Source organism: Xiphophorus couchianus, chromosome 9, assembly GCF_001444195.1.
Source record: "Xiphophorus couchianus chromosome 9, X_couchianus-1.0, whole genome shotgun sequence".
Classification (NCBI taxonomy): domain Eukaryota; kingdom Metazoa; phylum Chordata; class Actinopteri; order Cyprinodontiformes; family Poeciliidae; genus Xiphophorus; species Xiphophorus couchianus.
In genome coordinates this window covers 13,981,251-14,002,401 of record NC_040236.1, presented here as the reverse complement: position 1 = coordinate 14,002,401, position 21,151 = coordinate 13,981,251, and the positions used below count along the sequence as shown (strand labels likewise).

The 21,151-nt window shown below is 38.3% G+C and overlaps 2 protein-coding genes across 4 annotated transcripts in view; one reads left to right on the top strand and one right to left on the bottom strand.

Annotated features, from left to right (window-relative positions):
- The first annotated feature begins 805 nt into the window (after positions 1-805).
- lpl2a (lipoprotein lipase 2 a) lies at positions 806-8,997 on the top strand. 2 transcript variants are annotated; one of them, XM_028027501.1, is made up of 11 exons: positions 806-921; positions 1,609-1,727; positions 2,621-2,814; positions 2,929-3,108; positions 4,241-4,352; positions 4,456-4,689; positions 5,645-5,887; positions 6,092-6,212; positions 6,451-6,663; positions 7,567-7,671; positions 7,749-8,997. In XM_028027501.1, the coding sequence occupies exons 2-11, from the start codon at positions 1,628-1,630 to the stop codon at positions 7,768-7,770; spliced, it is 1,524 nt and encodes a 507-aa protein (XP_027883302.1). In that variant the 5' UTR covers positions 806-921; positions 1,609-1,627; the 3' UTR covers positions 7,771-8,997. The 2 variants fall into 2 exon arrangements, with proteins under 2 accessions (XP_027883302.1, XP_027883301.1); XM_028027500.1 differs by lacking the exon at positions 806-921 and having other exon boundaries at positions 1,505-1,727.
- Positions 8,956-21,151, bottom strand: part of LOC114150800 (disintegrin and metalloproteinase domain-containing protein 10) — a 33,444-nt gene continuing 21,248 nt past the window's right edge. For both annotated transcript variants that reach the window (XM_028027498.1, XM_028027499.1), the window contains 7 exons: positions 19,371-19,534; positions 15,756-15,927; positions 15,532-15,676; positions 14,677-14,860; positions 12,606-12,705; positions 12,106-12,326; positions 8,956-10,707 (listed from right to left, as the gene is read on the bottom strand). In XM_028027498.1, the coding sequence (XP_027883299.1) occupies positions 10,570-10,707; positions 12,106-12,326; positions 12,606-12,705; positions 14,677-14,860; positions 15,532-15,676; positions 15,756-15,927; positions 19,371-19,534 (1,124 nt within the window). In that variant the 3' untranslated portion in view covers positions 8,956-10,569. The remainder of the gene's footprint in view (positions 10,708-12,105; positions 12,327-12,605; positions 12,706-14,676; positions 14,861-15,531; positions 15,677-15,755; positions 15,928-19,370; positions 19,535-21,151) is intronic.

Below are 21,151 nucleotides of genomic sequence, written 5' to 3'. Positions count from 1 at the left end.
TCATCTGTGAGCATGTTGTCTTTCAACAGCATGCAACTACATTTAGCCTTGAGTAAAATGCTTTCTGAAGTAGATCAATGGTCTCAGGTTGTAAGTTGATGCAAACTAGGAACTACAGCTGTTTTTTAATCTTATTCACTTCAATCAACCTGGACTTTAAATTAAATAAAAATCTGTATCTGTAATATGGATAAGCTGGGATCTTTACCTGCTCAAAGCTATTCATACAATGAGGTGAATTATTTCAGAACAAAACATTCAGAAAGTAGAAACAATAATCAGCTTGCTGGTTTGGAGCAAAATGCATCATAAAAACAACTTTTACACTGGCAGTTTGTTGCTGTTGTGATTTTGCCCTCATTTTCTCTCAAAGAATGTGTGTGGAGGACAAGCTGAATGAAACCCTTCAAACTGTCTATTGTGCAAACAAATTGAACTGGAAAATAAGAAAAACATTTAATTCCTATAGCTTAAGTTTGTTTGATTATAGGCAGATAACAGCTAGGAAATGAGAGAATGTGTTTGATTTATCAAAGATAATATTCAGGTGGACGATTTGAGGACCCAGGGAGACAAGCGGGGAGCGTGGATGATCTCTCATATCTCATGTTGTTCCCTGCCAGATGCTGCCCTGGGTGGTTGCAGAATCGTCACTGTCAGGAAGTGACAGATAAAAGCAAATGAGGATCTGATTTGATGCCAGGATTTTTCTGTTGTCCAGACTCACCACCAACAAACTGTACAGAGCCAGTGATTTACATTGAGATATCAGACTGATGACATGCATTTGCTATTTGTATTGAGTCATCTGAATTATGTAACACTGAGTCCCTAGAACAGATGCTTCAGAGAGCTTTGTTTGTCCAAATGGAGGAAGACTTTCAGTCTGGAAGAGAGATACTATGTTTTCCCCAACATGCAGTGTTGCATGGCCTGTTTCTCTCCAGAAAATGTGCGTTTGTGATTGTTGCCATCACTTTTAATTGACACTTTATTAAAGAATGTCAAAGTATCTCTTTAAGTGTGCAATTACAATTCTTGTAATTGCACACTACTAAAGCAATTACAAGAATAGTCTGAAAGGTTTTAAAATTGAAACTATGTTTTGATATAACTCCATTGTATTCCTGAAACATGACCAAACTTTTATTTAAGCTAATCCTACAAAAGCAAGGTTGTTGTTTCTGCAAACAAATTGTGTAGTTTCTGTATAATGTATACGGCTCAGTGTTTATCTAATTTACATGTGAAACTGCAAATGAGCATAGTTGGTAAAGAAATCCCGAAATTAAATAAATTCCTCACGCCTGGCCTGTTTTGTTGCTGAATGTAACTTAAAACCTTGACTAGCAGCTATTTTTCATGAAGCTACGGTCTTTATGAAATTAAGACGCTCGCTAAAGTCTTCCCATGACGCAGCCCAATCATTTACCTTCCGCCCGGAGGTCCGCAGCCAATGACGAGGCAGAAGTTCACAGGCGCTATTTAAGACGCATTCAGTCCCATGTGGCTCAGATAACAGCGCTGTACGCCCACCAAGACGGAAACTGTAGTCTGTACAACCAGCCGCGGCGTCGGACTCACATTAATTAGAGGTTTTCTCTCAAAGGATTTGCGGCTGTAAGAGATGAGAGCCTGGCAACTTTGGTTTCTGTGCTTCGTGGTGTTGAATGCGGATGCGCAAAAAGTGACTTCCCTGGAAGAAGATCTCACTGATGCTGCGTTTGGTGAGTTTACGTTTACTCTGGTGGATATTAACGAGTCTGCAGAGCAATAAAGCATACAGCCCAGCAATCATTCACTCATTAAGTAATGATTAAATGTCTGTAGGATTGCATGTTACTTTATCGTGCAGAAAAGTTTAACCGCGTCTAAATCAACTTTTTATGCCTAAGCAAATCCTTATCTTCATCCTAATAACTTCAGTGTAGCGGGCATACTTTGTAGCAAACTGCAACAAAGTAAATCATTCTGAATAATTCCACATAATCTGAAATGTGGGATGTTCTTATGATCAGGTCCCTTTACTCCAATAATCCTGAAAAATTACATCCAGTAAAGGTAAATTAACTAAAATAACCTAATTAATTAATTTTGTAATTATGCTCCAAGATAAGGTAAGATAAAAAAAAAATATATTACTTGCTTTGCTGACATCCAAGAAGCTGTGCTGGTCTAAGTCACTCTGTGGACACCATCCCCACTGTGAAACATGGTGGTGGCAGCATCATGCTGTGGGAATTCTTAAGAAGGATCAACGTCTGGTCAAAGAAGGTTAATAATGTTGGAAAGCTCTGATCAAGTTATTGAAGTCAAGACTTTACCTACAATTGTCTGAGGTTGCTGTTCTGAAAATCAGCTCAACATGAGCTGAGTTGGGTAAAATGAGCATACAAGTATCTCTGCGACCAAAAAAGTAATTATAGCCTGAGACAGCAAGAACAAAGGTGGGGAAAAAAATTGAGAGAATGTGGAAGTCTGTCCAGACCCAGTGAACCACTGTCCGATTTTATCTAATCTAGCAACTCTGTATTCTGGGACTTTTTGTAGTTAGTTATTTAGTTAGCCTTTCTGCCCTTATGATTTGCTGAAAGTAAATCCTTTTAACCTTTTTATTCAGGCAACTTCCTTGACCCTCTGAAAGATTTGTTTGACGAGGATGAACATCACTCGGCTATCGCAAAATTCTCCCTGCGTAATCCGTCCCATCCCGACGACGACCTCTGCTACATTGTTCCCGGAAAACCAGAGACCCTGGCGGCCTGCGCCTTCAACAGCTCATCCAAAACCTTCCTGGTGATCCACGGATGGACGGTGAGCACAGCAGCTTTTAAAACACATGCTATAAATTACTTAAAAGTTACTCATTTAAGTAAATTTAGACTTATTTTAAATTTTTTTTAAACATTTGAACTGTTCTGCTAACAGCTGAGCGGTATGTTTGAAAGCTGGATGCCGAAGTTGGTGTCTGCGCTGTACGAGAGAGAGCGGACAGCCAACGTTGTTGTGGTGGACTGGCTGAGCTCGGCTCAGAACCACTATGTGGTCGCAGTTCAGAAAACCAAAGCAGTGGGAAGAGAGATTGCACGCTTCATTGACTGGATCGAGGTGAGTGGTCCTCTCTTTCTTTTTTACACTTTTTTAAAAATGATTTTTGCTTTGTGAATAATTCATTTGAAAATATTTATTATATCAATTGAAAGATGTTGAATAAGTACTCCAATAATCTTGATGTAATTTCTCACCAGTTTAAAAATGTTCAGTGTTTGGAAAATGTATTTTCCCGTTTTCTTCTCTTTTTGCTTTTTTTGTTTTGTTTGTTAAACTGGAATGTTTCAAATGATTAAATAGTTTTTACTATCAAATCACCAAAATGCAGACATTAAACAATGTCTGCAAATAGAGATTTGACTTATTGAATGGGAAAAAAGCTCTTTGGCAACCTGGTCCTGAGTAACCTAAAACATAATGGTTGAGGAATTTTAGGCCAGTTTCCTTGTTTTGAGGCATATTGGAGGGATTTGAAGTCTCATCAAGTTTATGCTAAGATTTAAGTCTGAACTTGAAGTAGGCCACTCCGAAGCCATGTTTTGTTTTTTTTTACCATTCAGAGGTGGAGTTTCTGGCGTTTCTCTAATAATTGTCTTACATTTTTTTAGCTTTAAGTAATCAGTTTGATATCCAGACATTAAACACTTTTGCTGCCAGAGAACAGAATTCATGGTTCCATCAACTCCAAGACCATCATAAAACTATTTTCTTTAGCTGTTGATGATGTTTTTTTAATAAACTGTATTTGTTTTGCGCCCAATGTAATGGGATGCACATATACCAAAAAGTTCCTCTGTGTCTTTTCAGTCTATAAATAAATATTTTCCCAAGGTGTTTGGGAATCTTTAAGGTCTCTTTTGGTCTCTCCTTGATGTAATTTGCCTCATCCATCTTTTTGTTGAATAACAAACACTGACCTTAATTGAGTCAAGGGAAGCCTGCAAAACTTTAGACATTGTTTTGTGTTTTTTTTCCCTCTTCTTTTGTGAAGATGAGTTGTTGATGCTCTCTTCCCTCTTGTAGTCTTAGTTAGTTGTCCACTCCTGAGAAGATTGACCACTGTTCCAAGTTTTCTACATTTGTAGATAATGTCCCTCATTGTGATTTTTCTTGAGTCCTAAGCCTTAGAAATGTTTTTGTAAGTCATTCCAGACTGATAGGTTTTTATTAAATATTTATATTTTTAAAGGAAACCACCAACCTGCCTCTTGACAAGCTGCACCTGATCGGCTACAGCCTGGGGGCGCATGTGGCTGGATTTGCTGGCAACCATGCCAGCAACAAAGTTGGACGGATTACTGGTAAACAACTAAATTACAAAAAAAAAAAAAAGAAAAGATGAGCAAAGTGACTAAGTGAAATCTTGCTAATTCCACTCATTGCATTGCTTTTATTTTTCTGAAGGTCTGGATCCAGCTGGACCTGACTTTGAGGGCGAACACGCCCACAGGCGCCTCTCTCCAGATGACGCCCACTTCGTGGACGTCCTCCACACCTACACTCGGGGTCCGCTGGGTCTCAGCATCGGGATACAGCAACCCATCGGCCATGTGGACATCTACCCCAACGGGGGCAGCTTCCAGCCGGGCTGCAACATGAGGGGCGCCTTGGAGAAAATCGCTAACTTTGGGATATTTGGTAAAGATTCTGTTTGATATTGGGGCTTTTAAAAACACTTTTGTCTTCAAAACAATTTTGTTCTCAGTAAGACAAGTTGACATTGTATGTCTTGGACAGGAAATACAATATTAAACTTTTTTAACCAGCCACCAAGTTGAATAGAGAAATTTTACGAGACAGACCAACTTCTACCAATATACATATGAAAGGTGTGGTGTGCTCATCTATTCAGCCCCTTTGTTCTGATACCCCAAAATGAAATCCAGTGCTACCATTTGATTTTTAGAAGAGTTAGCTAACAGAGTCATCGTGTTCAATTTAGTCTTAATATATTTACAGTTCTGCTGTGAAAGCCTCACAAGCTTGTTAGTGAGCAAACAGAATAATAAAGACCAAAGAATGAAGTAGACAGGTCAGAGAAATAACGAGTTTTATGTAACGCCATTCATACACAAGGTCATTCGAAAATATTTACAGGACAGAAAAGAAAAACTAAAGTATTAGCAAAAAGAGTCAGAAAAGAAAGAGATGCTAACATACAGACATTAAAGGTATAAAAGAAACTAATGTTTTAAAAAAGTTCATTAGTCAGACGGGGACACTTTTTGTCTACATGCTTCCCCCTCAGTTTTATTCAGCTTGGACAGAGGAGACGGTCAGAGTTTTGAGAAATTAATTTGATCTAAATGTATTGTATTTAGGGTTGTTGTAAACAAATATGTTAGTAATCAAGTGTTCTTGACCATTGTGGTGGAGATTTACCTTCCAGTGGAGCATCAATCCAACATATTGTGTTTTGACATGTAGGCCAAAACACAAGCATGTGTACTTCACACATTTTCTGATATTTTTTTTTTCTTACTTGCTTTCTTTACCTTCCGTTGTCTGTCAATAAAGCAAACTGTCTTTATTTTATCGTTTTATCTCTACCTGTTAAGACGTGTTCCTTTATTCATTCTCATTTGCTCCTCAGCCATCAATGATGCGGTGAAGTGCGAACACGAGCGCTCCATCCATCTTTTCATCGACTCCCTGCTGAACGAGCAGGAACCTGCCAAGGCCTACCAGTGCGGCAGCAACGACGTGTTCGACCGCGGCATGTGTCTGAGCTGTCGCAAGGGCCGCTGCAACACTGTCGGCTACAGCACAAGCCAAATCCGCAGGCCACACAGCATTCAGATGTACACCAAGACACGAGCTTCCATGCCTTTCAGAGGTCAGTAAAACCGGTCAACAACAAGGGTGCAAGTGTTATTAAGGGTGCTAATAATATTACAAACTAGGCAAGACATGTTTGTTTGGAAAAGAGATTAGTAGTTGTTGAGATTTTGGTTGCAAAACTCTGATTACTTGAAGCTTAATTTACTCCCCTGCACATTTTCATCTTTCTAAATGTCACCTTCTCTCGATGTCCTGATAGTTTACCATTACCAGCTGAAGATCCACTTCTCCAGTAAAGTGAACATGTCAGAGATGGAGCCGTCTCTCACCGTCTCTCTGTATGGAACCAAAGGAGAGGCTGAAAACCTGGAGCTTAAGCTGTAAGTCAGCAACTGTAAATGCTTCATCTAAGGGATTTATAGCACCATGACTGCAAGTCATGTGGAGTTTTGTAACACCTAAACAGTAGCTTGAGACGGTAACATTATCATACACACATTAACCTAACCTCATTTGGTTTTGCTTTATCAGCGCTATCATGTTTTATGATGCCCGTTTCTCAAGCCGGAGATAAAGGAAACATTTTATTAGCAGTGGCTTTCCTTTTGGTGTTTTTAGGAAGGAAAGACTTGAGACAAACAGGACACATTCGTTTCTTCTGGTCACTGAAACGGATATCGGCGACCTGCTGATGTTGAAGTTTAAGTGGACGGAGACAAACAGCTGGTCGGTGTCCAACCTCTTAAAGATGGTTTCCTCTTGGTGGTCTGGGAACGCCGACGGTGTGGAGGTTCACAAAATCCGTATCAAAAGTGGCGAGACGCAACAAAAGTAAGTTGAGATTTGTGAAACTTCTTCCATTGGTGCAAAAATGAAATATCTTTTTTCCTAAAATATTATTGAAATCTATATATGATTTTTTTTCTGTCTACAAAATTGTACCAATAATTTGTACCTTCATTTTGCTGTTTGATAAATAATTTTTTCTTTTTTTTAAGAAGATTTAGTTTGGCGAAAGGAGTGGTTTGTGTTTGGTTCTACATCTGTCATTGGTCGGAAGGTGGGACATGAACCCTGTCGCCAGCCAATCACAAGTCAATTCACAAACAAACAGGACACAGCGATACTGGTGCACAATTACCTTTAGTGGCAATTTGGAGAGACCACTTAACCTGACTTGCATATTTTTGTACTGTGCAAAGAAGCCGGAGTACACAGAGAAAACCATTAGCATTAGCTTTTAGCATACGCTGGGTTTAATTTATCTGGGTAGTTGGAGTTCAGAACAACTTTAGATGCAATTTAATACATCAGACAAGAAGAAAGATTAGCTTCCAGTTATCGTCAATCATCAGGCAACTTTTACTAGCTAGATAAAAAAAAAAAACAGTAACATAATATTAGAAAGCAGTTCATTTAAGCACTTTTAGGTTTTTGACAGTACAAATTCAAAATGTTTTTACTGGACAATGGATGCAACTGATTCAGTTAGATACAAAGTAACAGAGGAGGTTGTAGAGAGTTTGTTACTGCTGCTGATTTCAGTTTTTAAAGTGAGAGAATGGCATGTTGGGCTTTGTGTTGAAGTCAGAAATGTAAAACTCCTGAACAGAAATGGATCACAATAGCAAAGCAGCTTTGTCATAAAGTCGGTATTGGCATTTACTTTACTTTGGAACCTGTTAATGAAGATTGATAAAGCGTCACATCAAATCAACTAACTTTCTTTTTCAGGATGGTTTTCTGTTTGAAAGACCCCGATGCCCACAGCGCACATTTGGTCACATTTGTTAAATGTAAAGATGAATGGAGAATGAAACGTAAACCAATTTCAAAGAGGTGAGTTAGTCTTTGTTTTTTCTATCACTATATTTCTGGAAAGCTGAACAGTGACCATGAGCTCTTTTATCCTGCAGAGTAACTCTGAAGAATGACTGACAATAAGGAAAATATGTTGATAAATGTTTAAAATCTTACCAATTAGGACATAATTTATACACTATTTGTATCTTCCAGATATAAAAAACCTTTGTACATATCCATAGATGTTGTGTAATTCATGTAAATGCTGTAAAATATCTTGCAAAAAGCAGTTTTTTTTATGATGCATAACTATTGTCAATGAAATAAAGTAAGTTATTTATGGTACTCTTACACCTTGATGCACAGCAGTGGTATAATTTGAATTCAAAACATTTCTTTACTGTTCAGGCCTGACTATACATCCTAAACTAATATCTTTGTTTTAGAAAACAATTGGGAAAGACTCGTAGTGGCTGATAAAACCTAATCAGTGTGGGTGTTTATATTTCCAAGGACTTAAGAGGTTATTTTTATGGGTCATAGACAGATGGAAAAACATGGTTGTTTGGTGTAAAGAGGGTAAAGGTTGTAAGTTTTCAAATGGAAACTTACAAGCTTGGATGTAGTTTAAAGGATCGCTCAAGTTGAGCTGTCTGACTGGATTTACCAGGTTGGATCTGCAGGTAGTAATGCCATAAAATATATAGATGCAGAAACCATAAAAAAAAAAAAGGCGGCAGGCTCCCGTCTCTAAAGTTAGGGGGAAATATACAATCCTGTTTTTATTTATTTTTTCCTGTAGGGTCTTTATAAAAATACATTCTTTTTCCTGTATTTGCTTTGCCCAGCCTTCAAATCGAGGATTTACCACTGCTTAGTGTGAACACTCGCCTCATATTCTCTCTATGGTTTTCTCAGTTTTTCACCTCGGTGTGCAATAAAGTTGTCATTTTGAATTGTGACTTTTACTGAAGCAGCCAAAGCTGCTGTTTTGTGTTGTAGTTTGTGCTGCTGCTGTGACACAAAGATGTGGCAAACTGATAATGTCTATCTATATATTTCATAAGCATGTGATGCTAGTTTGAGTATTTTCTGTTCTTTGGTTCCTTTTCATTCATTCTACAGAGATCGGTACTGTTATCATTGTGACTTCATATTACATATTATACATTTGCACAGAGAATATTTGTCATGTACTGTAAATCTATCTAAATACCACAACAAAAATGTTGTCATTAAGAACCACTGTCTTATATTTTTGTCTGTAGATTAATGGTTTTCTAAAATTTTTGTACATATTTGTAAAGGAGTCAAACACTGTGCTGTATAAATTCTTTAATAAACAATATTTGCCAAAGTTAAGCTGTCTACTTCAGTTTGACATTGTGTTGGAGAAATCATTATTTTTTTTGCCAACAGTTAGTTTCACTTTATTAACAAAAACAAATCTGTTTTTGATTCAAGAAGAACAGGTTAAACTCTCACATGGCCATTTCTGATGTAAAAGAGCAACAAAGCCTGAGATTACCCAAACTGGGATGCATTATTTCTTCACGTTCTTACTGTTGTGACAAACACGTTTTTTTTTTTCTCCCTACTGTCTCAAGGTGACATAGAGAGGAGTCAAACTAAGACACTTGAGTTGGCAGCGACCTGGAAACTTTTTTTTTTTTTAGTAGTCATAATGACCTAAAATGATGTTTTTATTCCAAATTATTCCCTGGTTATTTTCTCATATTTGTTACTTTCCATGTATTATACAATGCCTTGAGAAATGCATTCATTTTGTTCCCGTATTCCACATATTACTGCATTTTCTTGTGAATTTATGCAGTGTTAAGAATAGAAAGTTGTGCAATATTGTGAAGTGGAAGGAAAAATCGAACTTGGATTTTTTTTTTTACTAATAAAAATCTGAAAGGTCAAACTAGAGGCCAAATCCAGTCTGTCATAAAGTTTTATGTGGCCCAAAAGGACACCTGCATAGAACCTTGAAAATAATAGTTGCATGTTTAAATAATATTTTGTCAATCAAATAAAAGCAGTTTCCACCGGAAGAAAATTAGGACCACTGTATAGAAAATCAGAATTAATTTTCTTAGAATTTTGACTTTTTTTCAGCATTTACCAGAATTATTCTGACTTTCATCTAATTCTGAGAAGAAAAGTAATAATTTTGACATTTTTCTTAGAATTTTGACTTTTTATCTCAGAAGATTGAAGCCAGAATTCTGTTAGAATTAATTTTATTTCATTTGGGAGTAAAGAGGGTTGAAGACAAATGCAGCAGTTTAGGTAGAATGTTGAGAACTGTATCATCGTTTCCTTCCAGTTATACCGGGCTACTTTCTGTTTTTTCACGTGAAATCCCAATTTCTTTTGAGGAAAAATGTGAAAAAATAAAGTCTGAATACACACAAGGACACAGAATAAACCAGGACAGCTCTGCCACCCGCTTCCCTCGTACACAATTAGAAGCACAAATTCCTGACGTCCTGTTCATGTGCTCATTAATTTGCATTAAGATGGAAAGCTGGTAGACATCCAAAGCAAAGGTACACTCTCTCCCCTAAAGTGTTCAGGTGCCTTTACATTGCGACTTCAGAGTCACAGCATGCGGCAGCCTTTGAGGGAACCTGCACATGCCCAGGGTTGCTGGAAACATTTTCCACATCACATGTATCACAGGAGCCTTACTGAGAATCAGCCCCTCCAGGGATAAGCAAAAGCAGAAACATTGTGACGTACAAAGATCTCTGGTTACAAACCGGCATGAGGGGAGCTGAGCAGGTGTTTGGCCCTCACAGAGGTCATTTACAGATCTCCGATTGCAACACAACACAAGGCTGTCTAAATGCATCATTCTAGTGCGGCTCAGATACTTTATTTTGCCCCCTCATCAGCAAACAAGAGTAATAAATATATTTTTATATTTTAAGTACTTCTTGAAGTGGGAGTAGTTGTGGGTGTGTCGAGGTTACGAGTGTTCAAGGGACTGCCACACAGGCAGACTATGCAGCCCATCACTCCAGACAGAACCAGGATAACAATCAGGATGAGCCACCAATGAGCCTGCAGAGAAGAGAAGAAAACATTTGTTCAGGTTTAAGTATAAGAAGCATACTTTATTAACTCCAAACAATTTGTGTCTGCAGAAGAGGATGAGTCAGTATTAAAATCTTAAAAACAGGCTAGTTATTCTTTCATGGCATACATATAATTTCACCCATTTCCTCCTTTTATGTCTTGCTTATATGTCTGCACTTTGCCCACGTTTTCACCCTGCAGGTGGAAAGAGGCGCATGGCTAAAATGTGGCAGTGCATGTTTATGGGATGACATATCTGCCAAATGTAACTTTTCTGTCATATAAACCATCAGTCTAAACAAAAATAGGCATGATGCAACAACAGTTTTTTATTTTGACACTTAATGAGTTATTTTACCAGTTGGAATTACATGTTAATTGAAAACTCTTTATTAAATCCCCATTGGTTATTTATTTTAACAACAGTTTTGGTAAAACAACACCAAGAGTTGATAAAGAAATGGGTTACAGAAACCCTGCAGTGCCTTTAAGCCTAAATGAGCATTCCTGATTCTCAACACTGTGGCGTAAAACTAAACCTCAACGACAGCTGCAACAGAACCGACACAAACAAACAGGCTCAGGACACAACAATAAACAAACATTTGCTCATTTTCTTCTAAATCTGACCTAGCAAAACTGAAAACATGTAAACATATTAACAAACGCTGACAATCTGTTACTTAAAGGCAATATAGGAAAACTAAAGCTTAGCTATTCATCTACACCAAATTATTAAAAGTGGTAAACCAGTCCCTGTGAATAATTGTGCGTTTACATCAGTCGTCATGATGTCTATCATAAATTTGGGAGTGTCTGTAATGTGGGCAAGAACAGCAAAAAGAGACTTGCTCAGTGAAATGTTGCTCCACTTCTCAATTTTTACATTGAAAAACTCAAAAATGTGACCTCAAAAGTTACATTATGTTGCTCAATAAAAAAAACCAAAAAAAAAAACATGATGGCATATTGCAGGTGTATTTGCTCATGAAAAACAGACTCTGTCTAGAAGATAAAGGAGCTTGCTAATTATTGAATATTGATTAAAAGTACAAGGCGGATTAAATCCACTTGTTACAAGTGAAAACATCTGCCAGTGGAATAACTATGTTATATTAATATTCAGGAATTACTGACTTAACATCAGCTCCTACATCTTGCTGAAAAGTTGCTTGTTAGTTAGTTTTGTCTTATTTCAAGTGTACTAAAATATGTGCACTAGAAACTGTAGATTTGGTTAGATTCAGTTTTTCGCTGAAACCTTTCTACAACATTCAGCCTTTATACTGATGTGTAGTCAGTTTTCAACCTCTTTTGCTTATTGTTTAGATGCTTGGTGTCATTATCATCTGAAAAAAAGAAAAAGATTTAATAAGAGTTCACCTTCATCCACTCCCCCACATCATCAAAATCATCCAAATGAAGGAAAGAGTTCTTGAGTCTGGCGATCGGGCCGTCCGCATCCAGGAGGCGACACACGTGGAATCTGTCGCAGTATCCTTGGTTCCCTGAGCACGGCGCGCCGCCAACCAGGGGCAACAACTTCGTCTGGAAGTGACGGGACAGCACAGAGGAGGAGGTGCTGGCACACGTCATCGGCTTACCTGAAACATACACACAGTTAGCTTTATTTGCACTACGCAGGCCAGTCCCAACATGGATTACATGCTGTAACATTCAGAGTTAAGATCTAAATCCAGTCTGTATGGTTTCAAATCTCCATACAAAAACAGCTCCATTAGGAACACAACTTGTTTTATTGCCCATAAAACATCAGGTCAGATGGCGGTAACATCTGGATGAACTGACACAGTCCGAGCTGTTGGGACACAGAGTTGTAAACATGTTGCTCGGCGGTGGAGGACACAAGGTTCTGTGTTTACCGGGCTGCTGGCAGCACATGTGGCATTTCTCCTTCATGCTGACTCCAGGACAGTCACACTGCTGCAGGCCGTGCTTCACACACACAGACTCAGCGCAGACCTGCGGAGAGAAACACACACTCAGACCTCATCTGCACAGGTGACGAAAAGTAAGGATGGTAAACCATCGGTCCGGTTTTTCTATTCACTTAACGCATTAATGCATTCACGCCGATTGAAAGAGTAGGTCAGCACCTCAAGCTCGGGTTACACCATCATGCATTGAACAGATTGTAGAAAATGTTCAATATTCATCGACATTTTCCAAGAATCTGGTTAATTTAACCAGATGTTGTCAGTTCATCCCTCCACCATGTTGTTGTTTTGCTGTTTTTGTCTTATGTTTTCTGCTGATCGTACATCAAATACACAGTAATGGAGGTAAAGCTTAGGCTCAACTCCCGACAGTACTGTACATGTTGACAAATTCACCAGTCGCAAACATGCTAAGAGAAACCTTTAAATTGTTTGAAAACTCTTTTAAAATTTCTGCTGCTTAGGTCTGAGCTGTGAAATACTTTTATATACTCCACAGCAGTTTAGAAATAAATCTATGATTAACAGTATCAGTTTTTTTGTGACTTAAAATGGAAAATATGTGAAATAATGTTTGAAATGAGGGCTTTATTCTAATTGCTGTTTTTGAAGAAAGATTTGAAGACTTTGTCAAATAAAATACATTCTGCAAATTTTGATTTATTTTTTTTACTTCCCCTTTAATTATAACCAGCTATGTTAAATGTAGAATGCAAAAGACAACATAAAAAAATCAAGACAGGAAAGTATAAAAATGCTGAAGGATGGGCGCGATGGTGGTAAAGCACAACCCATGGATGGAGGCTTCAGACCTCAATGCGGGTTAAAGACCTCCGATGACCTTGGCCACAGGTCTTCTCTCTAACCCACAACAGCTAAATAAAGGCCACTAGCACCAACCAGACCTTTCAAAATAAATGCTAAAGAAGTCCCAAAATGGCTCAAAATAGTCAAATCAGACCCACATACAGCACAATGGTTATAGAAAACACAAACTAAATGAACCAAAATAATTAATTAAAAGCGTGAATATTCAGTGGAGTATCATAACTGCATGACTAAAGAGAAACTATGTGCGGTGGTTTGTTTCTCTACTTGACCGAAATGGAAAGAGGAAGATAGGAAATCACACTGTATGGGATCAAGCCATTTGATCAAATAGTGGAATTTGAAGAGTTTCATTTATTTCTTTGTCTTTGCTGATGATTGTTTTTTATGAATATAAATTAATCATCTGCTTTTGTTTGGATCATCTCTGTTTAGTTTTTTTTGCTTTGGTTTCATCTTCCATGTTGATGTTTTTCCACAATCTGTTCCCTGGTTTGTTTCTTTCAGCTTCGGTTCCTAATCTGGTTCTAATTAGCTGATAAACCAAAATGTATCGCATCTAGATGAATATTGCAGACAAAATTATTATTAAAAAACATAACTGAACACCTGAAAACTTGCTTTATTTCTTTATTTCTATATAAATTATGTTTCCCTGAAGCATTTTTTATTCAGGTCTTGATAAATTTGAACAATTTGAAGAGAGATGGCGCAACAACCACAGCTGGAGCAAATTCCCCAAGAAAGAAAAGTGTATTGAATGCTAGAGAAAAGTTTGAGGAATTGGAGGTGTGGTAAGATGGATTCGGTAATTTCTCAGTAATTTCCTGCTTAATGAGGCTGTTGTTTGCAAACAAAGCTGCTTTGCTTCATCTAATTAATACCAAATGTCTGAAGTCACACAAGCTGAAACCAAAACATAACCAAATCAGAAAAAGTTAAAATTAATGTTTAACATACATGGGGTAACCTTCCAGAGCCTGGAAGTAACAAAATGTGCTCATGACAGCGGGGGGGCTTTTTCCCCCATATTGCAGCTCCAAAGGTTAAGCATTTGCCTTTGCAGACCAGTTTTGCAGGATTGCTGCACACTTCCAAATGCTGCCTGATTTGTTGAGTAATGGAAATAGTGTGTTGAGTCACAGTTTGAAGTGTGGCTGAGCCTCACCCCGTTCAGACAGACGCGCGTGCCCTGGCTGCAGACGGTCAAGTTTTCCTTGGGGTCTGGTTTGGGGCAGAGCGGGGAGAGGCCGGAGCACACGCTCTCCTTCACACAGTCTGTCTCCTCGTCGCACATCTGGCCCAAAGGCTTAAACTCACAGTTCTGACCGCAGCACAGGCCCTGACTCGGACTGGTGGAGGGAAATGAAATATTTTCACACACATTCACATCGTCACAAAAATCTTCATACCATCTTGGACATTTCCATATATTGTCACTTTAAATTTAAGTTTAGGATACTTCCTTGGGATTTTTATATGCAGTAGTTCAACACATCATTTTCAAGATCTTTTACGAATGGAAATCTGGAAAGTGTGTCTTCAGACGTCACCTAATAAATCATCTGATTTGACAAACAGAGTCCGCATGTTTGTAACTTAGTTCTCCGAATAAATGCAGCTGTACTGTGAAAGCCCTATTTCTTAGGGAATATTAATTCTCTAATAGAGCAGAGCTAACAGATCAACAGAAAGTTTGATCTTTTGATCAAACTTTTGGTCAACTGTATATATATACAGATATACAGATATACAGTGTATATATATATATATATATATATATATATATATATATATATATAGTATATATAGAACCTATATTTGGTCTATGTATACAGTATATATATATATAGATATCTATATATATATAGATATCTAAATATATATAAGACCAAAAGTTTGGACACAACTGTGTGTCCAAACTTTTGGTCTGTACTGTATATAATTTTATCAAAATGTTTCAGGCAAAGCACACTTATAGAGGATGATGGAGAATTTGACCTGGCAGATAAGCAGCAAGTACCTGCAGAGTTTACCAGGCTTGAGTCGACACTGGACTCCTGCGGCCTCTTTAGCACTGTAGCAGCAGAGGTCTGTGTCATTGTGACCGACATCACACTCCTCCTCTTTCTCCACGATGAGGTTGCCACAGATGGGCTCATCGCTGACTGAGGGAAAGAAATTACGTTGAAATTAAACCTAAAGCCTGTATGTTGACCAAGCCTAAACATGGTATCAGTGTCTCACCCACGAAGCAGTCGTCTTTCTTCAGGTTCAGGATCTTGCTGATATGTTTAACGCTGCAGGTTGAGAACTTGTCATTGTTTTCTCGCACCTCGTCTGTGGCGTGTGGAAACATCAGGTACCGACCTTTCCCCCCAGAAGAGCCAAGGTTGCCGCAGTTCGAACCCTCGTCATGCTGAAACACAAACAAAATGACAGACCCTGTTTTCTGTCTTATAAATTTCTCTTTAATCAGCTCACGTCAGAAACAGCAGGCGAAAACAAATCATCTAACTGAAGCTGGAACTATGCAGCTCCACATTTTTACTACAGATGGGGAAATTAAGTCCCTGTGTTGTTGACCTCAAAATTGTCGAAAGGTCAGAAAAAATGCTTGCAGCTGCGTGTGGTGAGAACTGAACCACTTGTTTGGTTATCAGAAATTTGAAGCATATTCTGAGCATTTAGCAGTCACATTTAAATATGACTTTTCTGAACAGAAAACAGGAGGGAATGTGATGTTCCTCATGCAGAACAACAAGGACAGAACAGAAGATTCCTGTTTCTTTGGAAAAGTCTCATCCTCTCCTGTGCATCAAACCTAGGCGGGTTCCTAAAGACATCCAAGTATTTAAAATAAACATAAACACATGCTGAGAGAACAAGTCTGTGGATTTTATTGAATCTGCTTCTGATTACTGTGATGGATGATAGAAATGGCACTTTTATGACCTCTTCTGCATCTGTCAGAGCCTAAATTTCTGGGTAATAAGAAGGCGGTGTGACACAAAAGATGTTTGTGCTTTTTCCTTAAAATAGTTCCTTTGTTTTGTTTCTTGCTAATTCTGAATTATTTCCCATTATATGGTTCAACACAGCCACCTAAATGACAATTTTACTGCACCTTGTGGTTCTATTTTATATTTTCAGAGAACGTCAGCTCAGTGTGAAACTTAATTGAAAACAACATTTTTATGGATTTGGGAAAATTATGTTAAGCTGCTAGAAATACCACATTCTAATAAAAATGTCTACTCAATGTTATTAGCTTTCTTCTACAGTATGTCTGGCTTTACACATCTTTACGGCTTCTATACGTGTTTTTCTACAAATGTTCAACATCGAAATGGTTGTTAGTGAGAAACACAAGAGAAGACATAACATTTATGTAATTCAGGGTTTTTTTACATGTTTGTAACACTCAGACTGTCTAATGTTAAATGTATTAGATGTAAAATATACATCTAATACACATAGAACTATGTGTGTACTAGACATACTTCGAATATAAACATACTCTATATGTTAGTATGTTCTCTAAAGAGTTCATGGTCACATTTTTGGAAATTTACTATTATTTTAACGTAATAAATGTAATTTTTGAACATGTAGAAAGTTTTCAGATTGTCTTTTTTCCCATTTTGGTGGTTTCAGATTTTACTGTGACTCTGTTTCATTTATCACAATAAAACACATCTGTGCAAAAATGTAGCCTAATGACCTTTGAACTCACGGTGTCCTTTGACACCAACCATTACATTAGTTATTGAATAATAGGGCTTTAAAGAATAAAAATAGTCAACTGAAGCAGAAATTAGTTGTTTTTTTATCCAGTAGACCTATAAAAATACACTTATGAGTCATAATGAGCATACTGTGCCCTCCACAAATAACAAAAACGATTTGCAAAATGCCTTAAGATGAACTTGTCCTTTTTTGATAGCAGTAAAGTTTATTTATTCAGAATGAAAAAAAAATCATTGCAGGAAATAAGTATTTAAAAAATATATAACATAGCATATTTTATCTTTATTTCACTTTGAGTTCATAAAAATGTATCTGAAATTTTAATTTACAAGCCATCACTTCCTGTTTCTCTGGGTCTGAGTACAGTTAAAACCAGAGGTTCACCAAAAAGTAAATAAATATAAATGAAAATAATTTCAGTATATATTTAAAATGTTTTATCAGGATCAGTCTCTAGTGATTCCCTCCTGACAAATCTGTTTTAAATCTCCTGAATGCTATTTTTATCTGTGTTTGATAAGCAGATGGAAAGATTACAGGTTTCAGTTTGATGTGTGTAAGGCAGAACATTTATGTGCAATCAGCTTTTATTTTAGCAAAGAGTAAATGTGTCATTCCCACCATGACTATTGAACTGATTTAATAATCAGTGTATGTAAGCGACATCAAGGCTCGTCTGGTGTCCCTTTCAGACAATCCAATCAATAAAGGCCAAAGTCTCTAAAGTCTATTCTGGTAAACAGGTCGGGTACAATTTGTTCAAGTACGCTGCAAATACGCACGCATGTTTAATGGAAACATTTACTTTGAGTCTAATCAGAGGGATGAGTAGTGTTAATTACACAATCCACAGCTTCAGGTAGAGCTTTGTGTTGTGAGGTTTTTACTCCCATTCACCACAGATCCACTTAGGCATGTTTGGTAGTGTAAGTTAAGGAAAAGGGATGAAAAATAAATATTAGTTTTCTTTTCACCTGCAGATTTTCTACAGATTAAAGATCTTTTTAAAGCATACTTCTCCCATGGGAGACATATAACTATATCTTATCTAATATTAAATGAGCACTGTTGCTACATTAATAATGCAAAATGTGGGCTGACAGGAAGGAAAGCTCTAGAAAGAAAAACAGACGACACATGAAATGTAGGGATAAAAAAAACCTATTAAATTTATGAACAATGAACCATGAAAGTAGATAAGTAAAACTAAAGGAAAACACTAAATGAAGGCATTTTTAAAGCTTTTTAGGATCAATCATTTTATGCTATCAATAAGAAAAGATTAAGAACATCTAATAAACTGACTATTTTTGCAACAAATATTTGCAGATTAAGGAAAGTCAATCATGAAGGTCACAATATTTAAAAAATACATTTCATATCTGTAGCAAAAATCTAGGATAAACTTGTAAACAGGTAAGTTGGTTTTGTATTTGCTAAAGTTTTAAAGTGTTTTAGGTATAAACCTAAAGTGCTAATAAACAAATCAGGCTTTTGAAAATGAAGCCACTTCACTTACTGAGATAAAACCTGTTTTAAAAGAAAAGTTCTGCAACAGAACATACACCTGGGCTGCACAAAACATTGCAAGTATATCATCATTGCGATATTATGTGTGCAATCTTCACATTAGTGGCATGACCCAGCATTAAACCTAACCCAGCAATATTTCTGGCTAATATATTCCAAGCATTATCAACTTGTGCTTTACATGGTTGGACACAACAGCAGCAAATCCTCACAATGGTCACAGATGACATTGCTCAAAATATGAAAGGTGAGTGTAGGAAACTGAGAAGAGAATGAGAGGAAAGAAGATCATAACCTTGATATTCTCATCACAATATTTACCAGTAGCAGCACAATTACAAGATAATAAAATATTGTGCAGCCCCAGTGTACACACCTCATGCTAACCCGTGGCTAACAAGTCAATAAGTTGCAAGACGGGTGGAGTTTTAAAATTAAGTCAAGCATGGAGCGTTATCACCTGGTTATTATTGGTATAATCTATTTGTTCATATTCTCAGTGAACAAATAGACTCAATACCCAAATATCAGAGTATTGGGCTGGTGTAGATGATGGGTGTAACGGGAGATGGGAGGACTGACCGGAGATCCCAGGCTGTGACCCAGTTCATGTGCAAAGGTGAGCTGGACCTGTCGAGGAGGCAGGAACTGTCCGTAGTTCTGAATCGTGATCAGTCCCGTGTTCAGGGTGGCCTTACCGCCGTTACGCAGGGCAGTATACTTGGAGCATATTCCTCCCCAGTTACCTAATATGAAAGAAGGAGAAGCAGAAACATAACATGTGTTTACATTGAGGTCCTCTAGTAAATTTAATTTAAAACATTGGTCCAGATCTACTTCTAGGTTGAAGGAACACAGAATACAATAATTAATGAAAAAAAAAAACAGACTCTATTTATAGGTTTTTTAAGCAGATAAAGGCACAAGCTACAGTACAGATCAAAAGTTTGGACACACTTTCTCATTGAATTCAATGAGAAGGTGTTTCCAAACTTTTGGTCTGTACTGTACATCTTGTGTTTTTCAGGTTTTGAGCAGATCTATATGCAGAGTCATGCATACACAGACAGTGCAAACTCTAAGGCAGAACTAAAATTCAGTAAAGACACAGCAAATAATTGTTTTAGAGTGAGAAGTTGTTGGATAAGTGTTTATTTTTTTGCTACTGGAAATACCCTAAGCCAACAAGACTTAAAATCCTTCCAGGCCCCGCGCTTCGGGCTTCTACTCGGTACATTAAAACATGCAGATCCATTTTGCCCCAGCCCGTCTTCTTTCTATTTCAGTCAGGCAACGGGTTCAAAAGCCCTCCTTACAATAACAAACAGCTGGATAAATTCACATGGAACGATGGATGGCACGTGACATTATTGTCAAAAGACCAGCTATTAGATTCACAGCAGCAGACCCTCTCAGTCATGCAATCAATCTCTATCTGACCAGCTCACTGTCAGATTGTATGTTTCTAAGATCCACAAAATACATCAAATTGTGGGATTTTATTCCTGTGGGTTGATGGAAATCCAAAGAATGTCAGGAAATGCGGGTGGTGAGAGTGGTGAGGCAGATGCAGCGGACCCAGGTATGATGAATATGATGTTTTAATGAAAATAACTTAGTCTAAACAACGAGCAGGAGTAACACACACTGAACACGAAGAGACTAAACATTGACGACAACAAGGCTAGACATTGACGAGGACCCGACGACGAACAAGGAACACAGGTGGAGTTAAATACACGGGAGGGTAATCACAGAGACGAGACACACCTGGGAACAATCAAGGGGAGGACAGGACAACGAAGAGACTTAACGACACAGAAAACTCTAAATAAACAAGGAAAAACACAGATCATGACAGTACCCCCCCCTCAAGGGCGGCTACCAGACGCCCAAGAAAAAAAAAACAACCAAAAAACCCAGCAAGGGTGGGTGGAGGGGTGCCGGACGGCGGGCCAGAGTCCAAACCAACAAAAAAAAAAAAAAAAAAAAAAACAACCCACCATCGTGGGCGGAAAAACAAGAAGGGCCAAGAGTCCAAAAACAACAAAAAACTACCCACAGGGTGGGCGGAGGCAAAGGAGGCGGGAACCACGGAGGTGGTCCGGCGGTCGTCCGCGGCGGCGGGAACCACGGAGGTGGTCTGGCGGCCGTCCGCAGCGCTGGAGGCGGGAACCACGGAGGCGGTCCGGCGGCCGTCCGCAGCGCTGGAGGCGGAAACCACGGAGGCGGTCCGGCGGCCGTCCGCGGGGCTGGAGGCGGGAACCACGGAGGCGGGACCCCAGGAGGCGGTCCAGCGGCTGTCCGCGGCCCGGGAGGTGGCGATGATGAGCCCCCCGAGGCAGGGTCTCTGGTGGAGCACA

Excerpts from the sequence above, each read along its gene's own strand:
- lpl2a (XM_028027501.1), top strand. The coding sequence starts at position 1,628 with ATGAGAGCCTGGCAACTTTGGTTTCTGTGCTTCGTGGTGTTGAATGCG. Across the intron at positions 1,728-2,620 it reads TCTCACTGATGCTGCGTTTG|GCAACTTCCTTGACCCTCTG; the intron begins GTGAGTTTACGT and ends CTTTTTATTCAG. Across the intron at positions 4,690-5,644 it reads CGCTAACTTTGGGATATTTG|CCATCAATGATGCGGTGAAG; the intron begins GTAAAGATTCTG and ends TTTGCTCCTCAG.